The sequence below is a fragment of the Salvelinus namaycush genome, unplaced genomic scaffold (genome assembly GCF_016432855.1).
Source record: "Salvelinus namaycush isolate Seneca unplaced genomic scaffold, SaNama_1.0 Scaffold780, whole genome shotgun sequence".
Taxonomy (NCBI): domain Eukaryota; kingdom Metazoa; phylum Chordata; class Actinopteri; order Salmoniformes; family Salmonidae; genus Salvelinus; species Salvelinus namaycush.
Genome location: NW_024061509.1, coordinates 59,913 through 79,305, shown reverse-complemented (window position 1 = coordinate 79,305; position 19,393 = coordinate 59,913). Strand labels below are relative to the sequence as shown.

General features: G+C 42.1%; 1 protein-coding gene across 1 annotated transcript in view; it reads right to left on the bottom strand.

The window, feature by feature from the left end:
* The window catches only part of LOC120042798 (solute carrier family 12 member 1-like), a 38,429-nt gene extending 19,345 nt beyond the window's left edge, over window positions 1–19,084 (bottom strand). Inside the window, exons 1-8 of the mRNA XM_038987605.1 lie at window positions 18,679–19,084; window positions 15,088–15,207; window positions 12,452–12,527; window positions 8,995–9,090; window positions 5,947–6,086; window positions 5,566–5,676; window positions 540–651; window positions 192–319 (exon numbers count right to left, since the gene is read on the bottom strand). Of these exons, the coding sequence (XP_038843533.1) occupies window positions 192–319; window positions 540–651; window positions 5,566–5,676; window positions 5,947–6,086; window positions 8,995–9,090; window positions 12,452–12,527; window positions 15,088–15,207; window positions 18,679–18,930 (1,035 nt within the window). The 5' untranslated portion in view covers window positions 18,931–19,084. The remainder of the gene's footprint in view (window positions 1–191; window positions 320–539; window positions 652–5,565; window positions 5,677–5,946; window positions 6,087–8,994; window positions 9,091–12,451; window positions 12,528–15,087; window positions 15,208–18,678) is intronic.
* Between the last annotated feature and the right edge of the window lie 309 nt (window positions 19,085–19,393).

The window sequence follows — 19,393 nt, the reverse complement described above, 5'->3', positions numbered from 1 at the left end:
TACCCTAAAGAGAAATATACAGTAGTTTATAAAACTACTTTGTGAAAATCTGAAATGTCATAATATAATGTTAAGAAACATGACTACAAGAACACATCTCTCTGGAGTCGGATGAACTGAGTGAACTGAGATCTGTGTGGTCAGGCAGTAGTGGGTCGGTTGTGAAATAGTCCTTTTTTTGCCCTTCATACCTTCAGGTCTCCAGAGATGTTAGCTCCGGCCAGGATACCCGTGGCAGCAGGGAAGAAGATGGCGAACACAGAGAAGAACGTCTCTCCATCTCGGAAGTCCGGCGGTAAGTTCTCCATAAATATTTTGGCTGTGGGGGAGAAAGAGAAGAGAATAGATGTGGATGAGAAGGGTGTCTCTGTGTCAAACTGGTGATTCTGTCTCTGTGTGTCATTTGACAGAGTATAGAAAAAGACATGTTCTCCTCCTGACCATGTGACCTGAGCAGGACAAACTCAGGGCTCTACTCATGAAGGTTATGTATTTGATGAATTCCTCTATCTATGTGAAGGAAACCTCTGTTGCCTCACCATCATAGTTAAAGAATCCTTTGGACTTCTTGTCGGTGGAGGCTGGGATGCCGGTTCCTACGAAGACGTTGGCGATGGCTACCAGGAGGATGATCAGCAGACCGACCTGGGCCTGAAGAGACATCAACAGGTTAGTCTGGGTTACAAAGCTTTCATATGAAACTAGAGGACAGTTACAAGGTCACACCATTCCTCTCCAACAGCTGAAGAGGAGAAACCGACTGTGATACGGAACTGAACACATAGTGATCTCAGTTACGGTCAATATCAGACATGGAATTGAAAGATGTCAAGTTGATATCAGTTGATGAATTTTCTGATGGAAACATGGGGATTTGAACCATACTGAATGTGGATCTGTCTCTAGCTGTACAGTGAAGTGCAGTGTAACGTAGTGAGACTAGCATAATGTAGTGTAGTGTATGTGTTGTGTATTATATCATGCAGTGTAGTATAATGTAGCATTGAGTAGTGTATTATAATGTAGCGTATTATAATGTAGCGTAGTGTAGCGTAGTATAATGTATTGTAGTATAATGTAGTGTAGTATAATGTAGTGTAGTATAATGTAGTGTAGTATATTATAATGTAGTGTAGTATATTATAATGTAGTGTAGCATAGTGTAGTATAATGTTGTATAGTGTAGTATAATGTAGAATAGTGTAGTATAATGTAGTATAATGTAGTGTAGTGGAGTATAATGTAGTGTAGTACAATGTAATGTAGCGTAGATTAGAGTAGCGTAGTGTAGTATAATGTAGCGTAGTGTTGTATAGTGTAGTATAATGTAGTATAATGTAGCGTAGTGTAGTATAATATTGTATAGTGTAGTATAATGTAGAATAGTGTAGTATAATGTAGTGTAGCGTAGTATAGTGTAGCATAGTATAATGTAGTACAATGTAGTGTAATATAATGTGGTATAATGTTGTGTAGCGTAGTGTAGTATAATGGAGTGTAGCAATGTAGTATAATGTTGTGTAGCATAGTGTAGTATAATGTAGTGTAGTGTATGTGTTGTGTATTATATCATGCAGTGTAGTATAATGTAGCATTGAGTAGTGTATTATAATGTAGCGTATTATAATGTAGCTTAGTGTAGCGTAGTATAATGTATTGTAGTATAATGTAGTGTAGTATAATGCAGTGTAGCATAGTATAATGTAGTGTAGTATATTATAATGTAGTGTAGCATAGTGTAGCGTAGTGTAGTATAATGTTGTATAGTGTAGTATAATGTAGAATAGTGTAGTATAATGTAGTATAATGTAGTGTAGTGGAGTATAATGTAGTGTAGTACAATGTATTGTAGCGTAGATTAGAGTAGCGTAGTATAATGTAGTATAATGTAGCGTAGTGTTGTATAGTGTAGTATAATGTAGAGTAGTGTAGTATAATATTGTGTAGTATAATGTAGAATAGTGTAGTATAATGTAGTGTAGCGTAGTATAGTGTAGCATAGTATAATGTAGTACAATGTAGTGTAGTATAATGTGGTATAATGTTGTGTAGTGTAGTATAATGGAGTGTAGCAATGTAGTATAATGTTGTGTAGCATAGTGTAGTATAATGTAGTGTAGTACAATGTAATGTAGCGTAGAGTAGCATAGTGTAGTATAATGTAGCGTAGTGTAGTATAATGTAATGTAGTGTAGTATAATGTAATGTAGCGTAGTGTAGTATAATGTAATGTAGCGTAGTGTAGTATAATGTAGTATAATGTAATGTAGCGTAGTGTAGTATAATGTAGTATAATGTAATGTAGCGTAGTATAATGTAATGTAGCGTAGTGTAGTATAATGTAATGTAGCGTAGTGTAGTATAATGTAGTATAATGTAATGTAGCGTAGTGTAGTATAATGTAATGTAGCGTAGTGTAGTATAATGTAGTATAATGTAATGTAGCGTAGTGTAGTATAATGTAGTATAATGTAATGTAGCGTAGTGTAGTATAATGTAGTATAATGTAATGTAGCGTAGTGTAGTATAATGTAGTATAATGTAATGTAGCGTAGTGTAGTATAATGTAATGTAGCGTAGTGTAGTATAATGTAATGTAGCGTAGTGTAGTATACTGTAGCGTAGTGTAGTATAATGTAATGTAGCGTAGTGTAGTATAATGTAATGTAGCGTAGAGTAGAGTAGCATAGTGTAGTATAATGTGTAGTATAATGTAGCGTAGCGTAGTATAATGTAGCGTAGCGTAGTGTAGCGTAGTGTAGTTTCATGTAATGTGGCGTAGAGTAGTATAATGTAATGTAGAGTAGAGTAGTATAATGTAATATAGAGTATTATAATGTAATGTAGCATAGAGTAGTATAATGTAATGTAGCGTAGTGTAGCATAATCTAGTATAATGTAGAGTAGTATAATGTAATGTAGCGTAGAGTAGCGTAGAGTAGTATAATGTAATGTAGCGTAGAGTAGAGTAGTATAATGTAATGTAGCGTAGAGTAGAGTAGTATAATGTAATGTAGCGTAGAGTAGAGTAGCGTAGTATAATGTAGAGGGGTATAATGTAATGTAGCGTAGAGTAGAGTAGCGTAGTATAATGTAGAGGGGTATAATGTAATGTAGCGTAGAGTAGCGTAGAGTAGTATAATGTAATGTAGCGTAGAGTAGTGTAATGTAGAGTAGCGTAGAGTAGTATAATGTAATGTAGCGTAGCATAGAGTAGCGTAGAGTAGAGTAGTATAATGTAATGTAGCGTAGAGTAGTGTAATGTAGAGTAGCGTAGAATAGAGTAGTATAATGTAATGTAGCGTAGAGTAGTGTAATGTAGAGTAGCGTAGAATAGAGTAGTATAATGTAATGTAGCGTAGCATAGAGTAGCGTAGAGTAGTATAATGTAATGTAGCGTAGAGTAGTATAATGTAATGTAGAGTAGCATAGAGTAGCGTGGAGTAGTATAATGTAATGTAGTGTAGAGTAGAGTAGAGTAGTATAATGTAATGTAGAGTATTATAATGTAATGTAGCATAGAGTAGTATAATGTAATGTAGCGTAGTGTAGTGTAGCATAATCTAGTATAATGTAGAGGGGTATAATGTAATGTAGCGTAGAGTAGCGTAGAGTAGTATAATGTAATGTAGAGTATTATAATGTAATGTAGCATAGAGTAGTATAATGTAATGTAGCGTAGTGTAGTGTAGCATAATCTAGTATAATGTAGAGGGGTATAATGTAATGTAGCGTAGTGTAGCGTAGAGTAGTATAATGTAATGTAACGTAGAGTAGTATAATGTAATGTAGCGTAGAGTAGTATAATGTAATGTAGCGTAGAGTAGCGTAGCGTAGTATAATATAATGTAGTGTAGAGTAGCATAGAGTAGCGTAGAGTAGTATAATGTAATGTAGAGTAGAGTAGTATAATGTAATGTAGAGTAGCATAGAGTAGCATGGAGTAGTATAATGTAATGTAGCGTAGAGTAGTATAATGTAATGTAGAGTAGCGTAGTATAATGTAATGTAGCGTAGAGTAGTATAATGTAATGTAGAGTAGCATAGAGTAGCATAGAGTAGTATAATGTAATGTAGCGTAGAGTAGTATAATGTAATGTAGCGTAGAGTAGTATAATGTAATGTAGAGTAGCATAGAGTAGCATAGAGTAGTATAATGTAATGTAGTGTAGAGTAGTATAATGTAATGTATCGTAGAGTAGTATAATGTAATGTAGAGTAGCATAGAGTAGCATAGAGTAGTATAATGTAATGTATCGTAGAGTAGTATAATGTAATGTAGAGTAGCATAGAGTAGCATAGAGTAGTATAATGTAATGTATCGTAGAGTAGTATAATGTAATGTAGAGTAGCATAGAGTAGCATAGAGTAGTATAATGTAATGTATCGTAGAGTAGTGTAATGTAGAGTAGCGTAGAGTAGTATAATGTAATGTAGAGTAGCGTAGAGTAGAGTAGTATAATGTAATGTAGAGTATTATAATGTAATGTAGCGTAGAGTAGTATAATGTAATGTAGAGTAGCGTAGAATAGAGTAGTATAATGTAATGTAGCGTAGAGTAGTATAATGTAATGTAGAGTAGCATAGAGTAGCATGGAGTAGTATAATGTAATGTAGAGTAGCGTAGAGTAGAGTAGTATAATGTAATGTAGAGTATTATAATGTAATGTAGAGTAGCATAGAGTAGCATGGAGTAGTATAATGTAATGTAGAGTAGCGTAGAGTAGAGTAGTATAATGTAATGTAGAGTAGCGTAGAATAGAGTAGTATAATGTAATGTAGAGTAGCGTAGAATAGAGTAGTATAATGTAATGTAGCGTAGAGTAGTATAATGTAATGTAGCGTAGAGTAGTATAATGTAATGTAGAGTAGCGTAGAATAGAGTAGTATAATGTAATGTAGCATGGAGTAGTATAATGTAATGTATCGTAGAGTAGTATAATGTAATGTAGAGTAGTGTAATGTAATGTATCGTAGAGTAGAGTAGTATAATGTAATGTAGTGTAGAGTAGTATAATGTAATGTAGCGTAGAGTAGTATAATGTAATGTAGCGTAGAGTAGTATACTATAATGTAGCGTAGAGTAGTATAATGTAATGTAGCTTAGAGTAGTATAATGTAATGTAGAGTAGTATAATGTAATGTAGCGTAGAGTAGTGTAATTTAGCTTAGAGTAGTATAATGTAATGTAGTATACTGTAGTATAATCTAATGTAGCGTAGAGTAGTGTAATGTAATGTAGCGTAGTGTAGCATAATCTAGTATAATGTAGCGTAGTGTTGTATAATGTAGTGTAATATAATGTAGTATAATGTAGAGTAGTGTTGTTTATTGTAGTGTAGTGTAGTATAATGTAATGTAGCATAGTCTCACATAATGTAGTATAATGTAGTGCTGTATAATGTAGTGTACTGTAGTTTAATGTATTGTAGTATAATGTAATGTAGCATAGTCTCATATAATGTAGTATAATGTAGTGCTGTATAATGTAGTGTACTGTAGTTTAATGTAGTGTAGTATAATGTAATGTAGCGTAGTGTTGCTTAGCGTAGTGTAGTATCTCACCTTGGCCTCCCACTCCATCCCGGCCACTGAGATCCCCAGCAGCAGTACCACCGAGATACAGCCGATGATCCTAATGTCATTCAGCTCATCTATCATGATGGCATCGTTTTCCTGTAGAGGAGAGGGAAGGAGGGGAAGACAGAGGTGGAGAGAGAGATGCACAGGGAGAGGTAGAGAGGGACCACAGTCAGTGATCTGACACACACACACACACACACACACACACACACACACACACACACACACACACACACACACACACACACACACACACACACACACACACACACACACACACACACACACACACACACACACACACACACCAACACACGTGCGCACACACACACACACACACACACACACACAGATGTTACGTACCTTGAGTAGGTCCACCACAGTCTCTGCGAAGCCCACCACGTACATCGCCACGGCAACAGCGTTAGCGAAGGCGAAGATGAGACCAATGGAACCGCCAAACTCTGGTCCCAGACTACGTGATATCAGGTAGTACGCCCCTCCTGGAAAACAATTAAGTCAATCAGCCAATCAGTCAGTCATTCAGTCAATCAATCAATCAATCAGTCATTCTTCATTCCTATACTTGTACATACAGTGGACACAGAGCAGGTAGGGAGCGGGGATAATAACATTCCTATACTTGTACATACAGTGGACACAGAGCAGGTAGGGAGCGGGGATAATAACATTCCTATACTTGTACATACAGTGGACACAGAGCAGGTAGGGAGCGGGGATAATAACATTCCTATACTTGTACATACAGTGGACAGAGAGCAGGTAGGGAGCGGGGATAATAACATTCCTATACTTGTACATACAGTGGACAGAGAGCAGGTAGGGAGCGGGGATAATAACATTCCTATACTTGTACATACAGTGGACGGAGAGCAGGTAGGGAGCGGGGATAATAACATTCCTATACTTGTACATACAGTGGACACACAGAGCAGGTAGAGAGCGGGGATAATAACATTCCTATACTTGTACATACAGTGGACACAGAGCAGGTAGGGAGCGGGGATAATAACATTCCTATACTTGTACATACAGTGGACGGAGAGCAGGTAGGGAGCGGGAATAATAACATTCCTATACTTGTACATACAGTGGACACAGAGCAGGTAGGGAGCGGGGATAATAACATTCCTATACTTGTACATACAGTGGACACAGAGCAGGTAGGGAGCGGGGATAATAACATTCCTATACTTGTACATACAGTGGACACAGAGCAGGTAGGGAGCGGGGATAATAACATTCCTATACTTGTACATACAGTGGACACAGAGCAGGTAGGGAGCGGGGATAATAACATTCCTATACTTGTACATACAGTGGACACAGAGCAGGTAGGGAGCGGGGATAATAACATTCCTATACTTGTACATACAGTGGACAGAGAGCAGGTAGGGAGCGGGGATAATAACTTGTACATACAGTGGAGGGAGAGCAGGTAGGGAGCGGGGATAATAACATTCCTATACTTGTACATACAGTGGACGGAGAGCAGGTAGGGAGCGGGGATAATAACATTCCTATACTTGTACATACAGTGGACAGAGAGCAGGTAGGGAGCGGGGATAATAACATTCCTATACTTGTACATACAGTGGACGGAGAGCAGGTAGGGAGCGGGGATAATAACATTCCTATACTTGTACATACAGTGGACACAGAGCAGGTAGGGAGCGGGGATAATAACATTCCTATACTTGTACATTCAGTGGACAGAGAGCAGGTAGGGAGCGGGGATAATAACATTCCTATACTTGTACATACAGTGGACACAGAGCAGGTAGGGAGCGGGGATAATAACATTCCTATACTTGTACATACAGTGGACACAGAGCAGGTAGGGAGCGGGGATAATAACATTCCTATACTTGTACATACAGTGGACAGAGAGCAGGTAGGGAGCGGGGATAATAACATTCCTATACTTGTACATACAGTGGACACAGAGCAGGTAGGGAGCGGGGATAATAACATTCCTATACTTGTACATACAGTGGACAGAGAGCAGGTAGGGAGCGGGGATAATAACATTCCTATACTTGTACATACAGTGGACACAGAGCAGGTAGGGAGCGGGGATAATAACATTCCTATACTTGTACATACAGTGGACACAGAGCAGGTAGAGAGCGGGGATAATAACATTCCTATACTTGTACATACAGTGGACACACAGAGCAGGTAGGGAGCGGGGATAATAACATTCCTATACTTGTACATACAGTGGACACAGAGCAGGTAGGGAGCGGGGATAATAACATTCCTATACTTGTACATACAGTGGACAGAGAGCAGGTAGGGAGCGGGGATAATAACATTCCTATACTTGTACATACAGTGGACACAGAGCAGGTAGGGAGCGGGGATAATAACATTCCTATACTTGTACATACAGTGGACAGAGAGCAGGTAGGGAGCGGGGATAATAACATTCCTATACTTGTACATACAGTGGACACAGAGCAGGTAGGGAGCGGGGATAATAACATTCCTATACTTGTACATACAGTGGACAGAGAGCAGGTAGGGAGCGGGGATAATAACATTCCTATACTTGTACATACAGTGGACAGAGAGCAGGTAGGGAGCGGGGATAATAACATTCCTATACTTGTACATACAGTGGACGGAGAGCAGGTAGGGAGCGGGGATTATAACATTCCTATACTTGTACATACAGTGGACACAGAGCAGGTAGGGAGCGGGGATAATAACATTCCTATACTTGTACATACAGTGGACAGAGAGCAGGTAGGAAACGGGGATAATAACATTCCTATACTTGTACATACAGTGGAGGGAGAGCAGGTAGGGAGCGGGGATAATAACATTCCTATACTTGTACATACAGTGGACACAGAGCAGGTAGGGAGCGGGGATAATAACATTCCTATACTTGTACATACAGTGGACAGAGAGCAGGTAGGGAGCGGGGATAATAACATTCCTATACTTGTACATACAGTGGACAGAGAGCAGGTAGGGAGCGGGGATAATAACATTCCTATACTTGTACATACAGTAGACACAGAGCAGGTAGGGAGCGGGGATAATAACATTCCTATACTTGTACATACAGCGGACAGTCATTGAGAACAACCTTACAGCTCTCCTTGTTCTTTCCAACATTGTCTGATGTTTATAATGTGTTGATTGCCTGTATAAAGCCTCACTACTGTTATTTCACTGCTGCTTTTTAATTATTTGTTATTTTTCTATTTTTCTTCTTTCTTTCTTTTTTACTTATCTGTTTTTTTTACTTAGCACTTATTTTTCTCAAAACTGCATTGTTGGTTAAGGACTTGGAAGTAAGCATTTTACTGTAAGGTCTACACCTGTTGTATTCGGCGCATGTGACAAATAACATTTCATTTGATTTGGTTGACTCACCTCCTCGTACCACTCCATTGGTGCAGATAGCAGACATGGAGAGACCTGTGACGGTGGTCACCACACAGCTCAGAGCAATGACCACAATGCCCAGACCTAAAACACAAAACACCAGTTCATCCAACTCACCCCTGCTCAGGCCATTTACAGTCTGTCTACATGTGATAGCATACAATGTTTTGCAAAGTTTGAATTCCACACTGAAATGTCTTTCTTTTCTTCTTAAAGATGGTCCTCCAGCAATTTTGGAACTTTTACTGTTGAAAGTGATATAAATACAGTAAAGTACTTAAAATAAAGGATAAAAAATATGTTTTGAGCAAAATCGTTTTTTTTTAACCACAACTGCAAACTTCAACGAGATGTCATCGCCCTTCACTCTTGCTTGAGGAACAATAGAGAAGCAGTAGAGAACAGAAGAGGAAAGGCCAACCCCCACTTGTGCCATGTCACAAGGATACCTGGACCACCTATTGAGATGTGCCTTTTGTTAAGTAAATCAGGTGATAAATGAGCTATATCAGAAACTGGAGTAGGACTTTAAGAACCCAAGTACAAAGGAGTGTAGAGTGTTCTGTTTTCGTCACACTGTGCTGATTCTGAAATAATCTACCACCTCCTCTTTCTAACACCTGACCACACCTTCTGTCCCCTCCAGTCACCTCTAACACCCTGAGAAACACAGTGAAGCCTTCTGTCCCCCCCAGTCACCTCTAACACCTTGAGAAACACAGTGAAGCCTTCTGTCCCCTCCAGTCACCTCTAACACCTTGAGAAACACAGTGAAGCCTTCTGTCCCCTCCAGTCACCTCTAACACCTTGAGAAACACAGTGAAGCCTTCTGTCCCCTCCAGTCACCTCTAACACCTTGAGAAACACAGTGAAGCCTTCTGTCCCCTCCAGTCACCTCTAACACCTTGAGAAACACAGTGAAGCCTTCTGTCCCCTCCAGTCACCTCTAACACCTTGAGAAACACAGTGAAGCCTTCTGTCCCCTCCAGTCACCTCTAACACCTTGAGAAACACAGTGAAGCCTTCTGTCCCCTCCAGTCACCTCTAACACCTTGAGAAACACAGTGAAGCCTTCTGTCCCCTCCAGTCACCTCTAACACCTTGAGAAACACAGTGAAGCCTTCTGTCCCCTCCAGTCACCTCTAACACCTTGAGAAACACAGTGAAGCCTTCTGTCCCCTCCAGTCACCTCTAACACCTTGAGAAACACAGTGAAGCCTTCTGTCCCCTCCAGTCACCTCTAACACCTGACCACACCTTCTGTCCCCTCCAGTCACCTCTAACACCTTGAGAAACACAGTGAAGCCTTCTGTCCCCTCCAGTCACCTCTAACACCTTGAGAAACACAGTGAAGCCTTATGTCCCCCCCAGTCACCTCTAACACCTTGAGAAACACAGTGAAGCCTTCTGTCCCCTCCAGTCACCTCTAACACCTTGAGAAACACAGTGAAGCCTTCTGTCCCCTCCAGTCACCTCTAACACCTTGAGAAACACAGTGAAGCCTTCTGTCCCCTCCAGTCACCTCTAACACCTTGAGAAACACAGTGAAGCCTTCTGTCCCCTCCAGTCACCTCTAACACCTTGAGAAACACAGTGAAGCCTTCTGTCCCCTCCAGTCACCTCTAACACCTTGAGAAACACAGTGAAGCCTTCTGTCCCCTCCAGTCACCTCTAACACCTTGAGAAACACAGTGAAGCCTTCTGTCCCCTCCAGTCACCTCTAACACCTTGAGAAACACAGTGAAGCCTTCTGTCCCCTCCAGTCACCTCTAACACCTTGAGAAACACAGTGAAGCCTTCTGTCCCCTCCAGTCACCTCTAACACCTTGAGAAACACAGTGAAGCCTTCTGTCCCCTCCAGTCACCTCTAACACCTTGAGAAACACAGTGAAGCCTTCTGTCCCCTCCAGTCACCTCTAACACCTGACCACACCTTCTGTCCCCTCCAGTCACCTCTAACACCCTGAGAAACACAGTGAAGCCTTCTGTCCCCTCCAGTCACCTCTAACACCTTGAGAAACACAGTGAAGCCTTCTGTCCCCTCCAGTCACCTCTAACACCTGACCACACCTTCTGTCCCCTCCAGTCACTTCTAACACCTTGAGAAACACAGTGAAGCCTTCTGTCCCCTCCAGTCACCTCTAACACCTGACCACACCTTCTGTCCCCTCCAGTCACTTCTAACACCTTGAGAAACACAGTGAAGCCTTCTGTGCGTCTGAAATGGTCCATTCTCAGGACTAATGGTGCTGTAGGCCTGCAGGCTGTTAGTCCAGGCAGGCTGTTTACTCTGATATCTGTCATGGTCTCTATCTGCACTGCAGCCAGCTCTCTGAAACACATTAGTTATGCTCCATAAAGAGGTCCTCACCCCTGATAAACACACACATGCACACAAACACACGCACATACACACACCTGGTACATTCAAGCTACTTCCTTTGCTTTGACCTCAGAGTGAAGGACACTGGGAGCTGACTGGTTGTCTGGCCCTCTTTTTGTGTTGTACATATTTTTGCATGTCTACACTCTCAGAAACAAAGAGTGCAGCAAAGAATGTCCCTGTAGGTGAGTGGTATTCAAACTCTTTCAGCGGGGACCCAATTTTTTCCACCAGAATTTCTGGAGACCCCATTTTCCCCCCAATAATTTCATGCAACCCCAACCGAAATCTAAAGACATAGCCTTAAAATGTTAATTGCATATTAATTTCTTATCAACATTAAAAGAAACCAATAAATACATTTTCTCAATAAAATTGTAGCTTTCAAATTATCTTTCTCAAAACGTTTGTATATTGTATACAGTAATACAGTAATAATTGTAATCATTGTTTAAAATATTATTTCTTTAAACATTTTGACGACCCCACTGCAGTTACCCCATCGCGATCCCAACTTTGAATAGCACTTCTTTAGGGGAGTATTGGGGAACCCTCTGAATTGTTCTCCCTTTAAGATAGGTAGAACTCTTTCTGGTTCCCAACACCAACCTTTATCTATTTGGAATCCAGATGATTATTTTGTAACCTGGTTCTATCTGGAAACCTAAAGGGTTCTATTTGGAAACCTAAAGGGTTCTATCTGGGAACCTAAAGGGTTCTATCTGGAAACCTAAAGGGTTCTATCTGGAAACCTAAAGGGTTCTATCTGGGAACCTAAAGGGTTCTATTTGGAAACCTAAAGGGTTCTATCTGGAAACCTAAAGGGTTCTATCTGGAAACCTAAAGGGTTCTATCTGGGAACCTAAAGGGTTCTATCTGGAAACCTAAAGGGTTCTATCTGGGAACCTAAAGGGTTCTATCTGGGAACCTAAAGGGTTCTATCTGACCTGAAAAGGAGCCTGTTTTCAGGGGGTTGTCCTACAGGAACCAATGTGCTACATAGCACTCTTTTTTCTGATAGTGTATGGGGTGTAATTATTTATTTCTCTGTGTTGTACTTACCCCAGCCGGCCTGTCCAAACACCCAGGACAGACGGATGAACAGCATCACACCCCAGATGTTCAACATACATCTCACCTAGAGAGGAGGAAAGACAAGAGGAGAGAGAGGAGAGAGGAGGAGAGACAGGAGGAGAGAGAGGAGGAGAGAGGAGGGGAGACAGGAGGAGAGACAGGAGGAGAGAGAGTGGAAGAGAGAGACAGGAGGAGACAGAGGCGAGAGGGACGAGAGAGAGGAGGAGAGAGAGGAGGAAAGAGGGGAGGCTAGGTTAGGTTAGGTAGAGAGGCTAGGTTAGGTAGAGACTGGGGTTAGCCCTGAGTTACACACAGGGCAGGGTTACAATCCAGGTACCACAAAATACAGTAACTATCTGAATCACTTTGACCTTGTCTCTTCGCTTCCAGTCAGATCGTAGTTAGGTTAGATAGAGACTGGGTTATGACAGAATGACTATCTGAATCTCTTTATCACTGTGTCGGTGTCTGTGTCTGAGCCTTCCAGTCAGATCGTAGTTAGGTTAGATAGAGACTGGGTTATGACAGAATGACTATCTGAATCTCTTTATCACTGTGTCGGTGTCTGTGTCTGAGCCTTCCAGTCAGATCGTAGTTAGGTTAGATAGAGACTGGGTTATGACAGAATGACTATCTGAATCTCTTTATCACTGTGTCGGTGTCTGTCTCTTCGCTTCCAGTCAGATCGTAGTTAGGTTAGATAGAGACTGGGTTATGACAGAATGACTATCTGAATCTCTTTATCACTGTGTCGGTGTCTGTCTCTTCGCTTCCAGTCAGATCGTAGTTAGGTTAGATAGAGACTGGGTTATGACAGAATGACTATCTGAATCTCTTTATCGCTGTGTCGGTGTCTGTGTCTGAGGCTTCCAGACAGATCATGTGACCTGTCAGGGTATCACTGAGGTATGCAGGTTAACTCATTGATGCTGTGTTGTGATACACAGCTCAGGAGTGGCCAGGGTGACCTCCAGTGACCCCCAGTAGAAGAAGTTCCCATAACCTGACCACACAGACCAGGACTCCCCATTCACCCTGCTCGATATCCAGCCACACTCTCTAAGACTCTATTCCTACTCACCAGGATCCCATTAGGACAGGCCAGTCCCCATAACCAACTGCCCTCACCAGGATCCCATTAGGCCAGTCCCCATAACCAACTGCCCTCACCAGGATCCCATTAGGCCAGTCCCCATAACCAACTGCCCTCACCACAATCCCATTAGGACAGGCCAGTCACCATAACCAACTGCCCTCACCAGGATCCCATTAGGACAGGCCAGTCACCATAACCAACTGCCCTCACCAGGATCCCATTAGGCCAGTCCCCATAACCAACTGCCCTCACCAGGATCCCATTAGGCCAGTCCCCATAACCAACTGCCCTCACCAGGATCCCATTAGGCCAGTCCCCATAACCAACTGCCCTCACCAGGATCCCATTAGGCCAGTCCCCATAACCAACTGCCCTCACCAGGATCCCATTAGGCCAGTCCCCATAACAAACTGCCCTCACCACGATCCCATTAGGACAGGCCAGTCCCCATAACCAACTGCCCTCACCAGGATCCCATTAGGCCAGTCCCCATAACCAACTGCCCTCACCAGGTTCCCATTAGGCCAGTCCCCATAACCAACTGCCCTCACCAGGATCCCATTAGGCCAGTCCCCATAACCAACTGCCCTCACTAGGATCCCATTAGGCCAGTCCCCATAACCAACTGCCCTCACTAGGATCCCATTAGGCCAGTCCCCATAACCAACTGCCCTCACCAACTGCCCTCACCAGGATCCCATTAGGCCAGTCCCCATAACCAACTGCCCTCACCAACTGCCCTCACCAGGATCCCATTAGGCCAGTCCCCATAACCAACTGCCCTCACCAACTGCCCTCACCAGGATCCCATTAGGCCAGTCCCCATAACCAACTGCCCTCACCAACTGCCCTCACCAGGATCCCATTAGGCCAGTCCCCATAACCAACTGCCCTCACCAACTGCCCTCACCAGGATCCCATTAGGCCAGTCCCCATAACCAACTGCCCTCACCAACTGCCCTCACCAGGATCCCATTAGGCCAGTCCCCATAACCAACTGCCCTCACCAGGTTCCCATTAGGACAGGCCAGTCTCCATAACCAACTGCCCTCACCAGGTTCCCATTAGGCCAGTTCCCATAACCAACTGCCCTCACCAGGTACCTATACAGGTAGAGAGCGACCCCATTAAGAACCATCCTAACCCTGTCCAATATAACCCATCTCCACTACCCAGGACCCTCCTAACCCTGCCCCAATATAACCCATCTCCACTAACCAGGACCCTCCTAACCCTGTCCAATATAACCCATCTCCACTACCCAGGACCCTCCTTACCCTGCCCCAATATAACCCATCTCCACTCCCCAGGACCCTCCTAACCCTGCCCCAATATAACCCATCTCCACTCCCCAGGACCCTCCTAACTCTGTCCAATATAACCCATCTCCACTCCCCAGGACCCTCCTAACCCTGTCCAATATAACCCATCTCCACTCCCCAGGACCCTCCTAACCCTGTCCAATATAACCCATCTCCACTAACCAGGACCCTCCTAACCCTGTCCAATATAACCCATCTCCACTAACCAGGACTCCCTTTATCCAGCCGAACCTCACGGTTCCATCTTTGTTGTCCAGGGGAATGACAGGCGTCCCGTCGCTCCCCTCTCTGTCCTCCACCGTGTTCGGCACCGAGATCCTTCCATTCTAGAGAGAGAAAATAGGAGAGGAAAAGACTTGTCAGGGGTACGTATCACTCCAGTCTACCTGGAGGAAGATAAAGAATACGGCTGGTAGAGGAAGAAGGAATTTGTTGAAATGGCCGTAGGTCATCTTATTCAACTTTAGAGGAAGTTTAGATTAGTTTTGTCTTTAAGAAATCAGAGAGAGTTGGCAGTGCAGTAACTTTGTTCGAATTCTGTGCCTCCTGTTGGATAGGTAAGTCTCTATGAGGTCAGAACACTGTTGAAATGTTCTCTTTCTAAATCAATCAAACAACAGACGCAGTGTTCTTGTTCGTGAGTGTGTGTGTGTGAGAGAGAGAGTCGTGCAGTTTGATTCTGATGAAGATGAATACATGTTTGGAGAAGCATTATTATACTGTGTGCTTGTCCTTGAAGACTGCACTCAGTGAGAGAGAGAGAGAGAGAAGGAGAGAAGGAGAGAGTGAGGGAATAGAACAGAGAGAACAGGGTGGACCCAATTTAAACTTTTTGTAAGACGAATATGAGGTGTTTAAAGGGCGCATGAGTACCAAGCTCTTTAATGAGATGCTCAGATCTCTGTCTGGTGTAGGGCGTGGCGTGGCTGTCAGACAGAGATAACAGACTGTCTGTCACCCAAAGGTGTAAAAAATCTATAAAACACTTTAGCCTGTCAGTATGTCAACCATTGTGTAGATCTATTCTTATCTCTGTCTTTGACCACGGTTCTGTTCCAGTGTTGGCAGTAGGTTTATAGGGTGTGAAAGATGGTTGAACTGCGGTTAATGAAAGTGGCAGGAATGTTTCTAGTTAAATGAATGATTAAAGGACTATAAACTCCATTTATCTCTCTCTCTCCTCTCCTCTCTCTTTTCTTTTTATCTTATCTTCCTCTCTGAGACTATAAAACATATGTTCTTTTCTCCAGAGAGTTCATGTTGTTCTCTTCCAGTACACAGTAGGTCTATAAATGCTTTAAGAGGAATGAGTTGACCAATCCAAGGCCAACCCACTGCACACTCCACCTCATTTCAACGTGGATAATTGGGTAATATTTGGTTGAGACGTTGATCAGTGAGATTGCAACCTATATTCACCCACTCAAAAAGAGAGCCGAAAGGTAGTTGAATTTCCAATGTGTTATCAGTATGCCTTCAACCATCTAAAAGCACAACCAAATTCCAATGAAAAAACTATGTCAGATTTTTGGTTTAGTTGTCACCCAAATGTATATCACTGTGCTTTTAACCATTTAACGGCACAGCAAAAGTTCAAATGGGAATACAATGTCAGATATTTAGTTTATTTATTTATGTGTTACTTGTCACTGTCCTTTATCTAATAGCAGAACCAAATTACCTGGATTGCAGTTGAGATTACATTAAAAGTAGATGGTGCGAGGATCATTGCCGTTCGAGATTCTGGGCAGATTATTACCGCAATTGTGAAGATCTCCACAGACCTGCAACGAGCTATGCATGCTATCTTGAACATGCATGGCTTATATGATGATGTAAGAAGACATGTATAGTTACAGTCACCTCAAACTGGGACCATGGATGTGTTGTTCATTTTAAGGGTGAATGTTTCATTAGTTTGTAAAATAAAGTTAAGCCTATTTACTGTATTACAAAAGTAATATTGAATTGTGTTTGGTTGATAAGGCAACCAAATATTAACATTTAAAGGAGATGTATTTACTGCTTGGATAGTTCCATCTGAGCAACTGGCTTAAAGGCAAATTAAACTTTAAATGCACTTTAAATAAAGTTGAATTTGATTTAGTCCTGTTGTTTAACTTAGATTTTTGATTGAGATGGAGACGTGAATCCAACATTTATTTATCCAACAATGATTAATTTGAAAACAAACTGGATTTAAAACCAGACTAAGTATTTGGTACAGAGGGAACTATCCAAGCAGAAGATACATTTCCTTAAAATGTTAATATTTGGTTGCGTTGACAACCAAACACAATTCAATATCACTATCACTTGAAATCCTATTGTCTATTTTTAGTTAAATTCTGGGTTGAATTGAAACAATAGCTGTTGATGACTTTGAAAATGCTATATAGGGCTAAAAATAGCATAATTGACTAGGCATAATTAACTAGGCAAGTCAGTTAAGAACAAATTCTTATTTTACAATTACGGCCTACCCCGGCCAAACACTCCCCTAAACCGGACGACGCTGCACCAATTGTGTGCCGCCCTATGGGACTCCCGATCACGGCCAGTTGTGATACAGTCCGGGATCGAACCAGGGTCTGTAGTGACACCTCTAGCACTGAGATGCAGTGCCTTAGACCGCTGCGCCACTCGGGAGCATCATAGCTAAGCAGGGCTTGTTTAAACCCTGGATGTGAGACCAAAGGGTAGCTGTAGATAAATCAGTTCTCCAGTAGGAGGTGCTGCCTAGCCTATTGTCTTTTCTTATTCTACTGATAGTGGATATAATGTTGAAGATCTGACGTTGTTATAAAGGTACAAATTCAACATATTTTATACAAGGTTTGTCTATGTGGACATTTGGTTACCATGATGACACAATCTTGTGGCCTCAAAACAGCGGTTGATTACTTTTTTCAAATCCAATGTATTTCCCACGTAGATTCCACATCACAATATGTTGAGAAATTAAGCTGAAACAACATTGATTCAACCAATTTGTGCCCAGTGGGAAGTGACTTTCCCTTCTTTAGAACAGACATGACTGTTACCCAATAACTGTTGTGACATGATAGTAATCTGTGTCACACAGTCAGAGAGAGAAAGAGAAAGAGAGAGCGAGATAAACAAATCAACAGAGAGAAACAAATACAAACAGAGAGAGAGATTTGTGACAAGTTGCCATGAAAACAAGATTGTAAACACAACCAATATTTATCTGTTTACTTTCTTCCCCTACTAGTCGTACTACAACTATATGTACATTGTTAAAACACTGAACATAGCTGATAATATAACATTTGACACATCTTTATCCTTTTCAAACCTTTATCAGTGAAATGTTTACTGAACATTTTTTATCGTTTTTTTTGTTTATGTTTTCTTTTTCTTCTTACTTTTGTTGATTATTTATTTAACTTGCTTTGGCAATGTAAACATATGTTTCCCTTAACAATAAAGCCCCTTTGAATTGAATTGATTTAATTGAATTGAGAGACAAACAGGCCAATGTTAATGTCAAAACATATTCCACATAAAAAATGTCATGTTTTTCATTTACTGAATCAGAATTTCAATGATCTTTTTGAATGGTCTGGATTAAAGGAGAGTTGATTCCAGTTAAAAGGCTGCTGACTTGGTGGAGACAGTTGTGTGATGTGTGTGCCGGTAAGGAAAAGAGAGCGATGTACAAGATATACAGATGTACAGAGACAGGTCTAAATACAGATGTGTGTAGAGGGGGTTGTAGAAGTGTGAGTACAGGTGTGGGTGCAGGTGAGGAGGATTCAGACACACACACTGACCTTCTGGAAGACATCGTGGAGCTCCTGCAGGGACGGTCGGACTGCACGGTTACCGCTCACACTCCCAGCGTTCCGGTAGAAGTCGATGTTGGGCACGCGGTCCAGCGTGTCATGACCAAACGCACTGACCACGGACGGACGGTGCTCTCCGTTACCGGTCCCATTACCGTTAGAGGTGGTACCACCGGAGAAAGACGTCTCCTCATAGTTAGGGGGTTCGTCCCCGATCCTGTCATAGGCATCATTCTCCATCAGACTGGCTGTAAATACAGGATCCTCACACCTACTGGCAGAAAAGGAATACTGAGGTCCTTCAGTCCTCTGGTCAGTCCTCTGGTCAGGGCCTAGAGACTGTCTAAATATCAGAAGCAATCGGCAGCTATGGGTTTGGAGCGCTGGTATGACAGACTAGTGTTGGTTCGTCTGATTCTGTTTAGTTAAATCCTTGTGTAGGTCCAGAGCTGACCTATAGACCTGTCATATAGGCTGAGGTTGGCTCTGCCTCCCTGGCTTTATATCCTCCTGGCCCCTACGCTGGGCTCTGCCATTGGCTGAACCAGCGGTTCTACCAACCACTCTTAGGACCCTGTATGTCTCAGATGTCCTTGCTGCATCCTCAGGGCCACAAAGCCTCTGACTAACCATTAACCAAGTAATAAACACCTTGGAAGATAAAGACCTGGAGCTCGCAGTGTGAAATCAAAGCAAGCCTAAA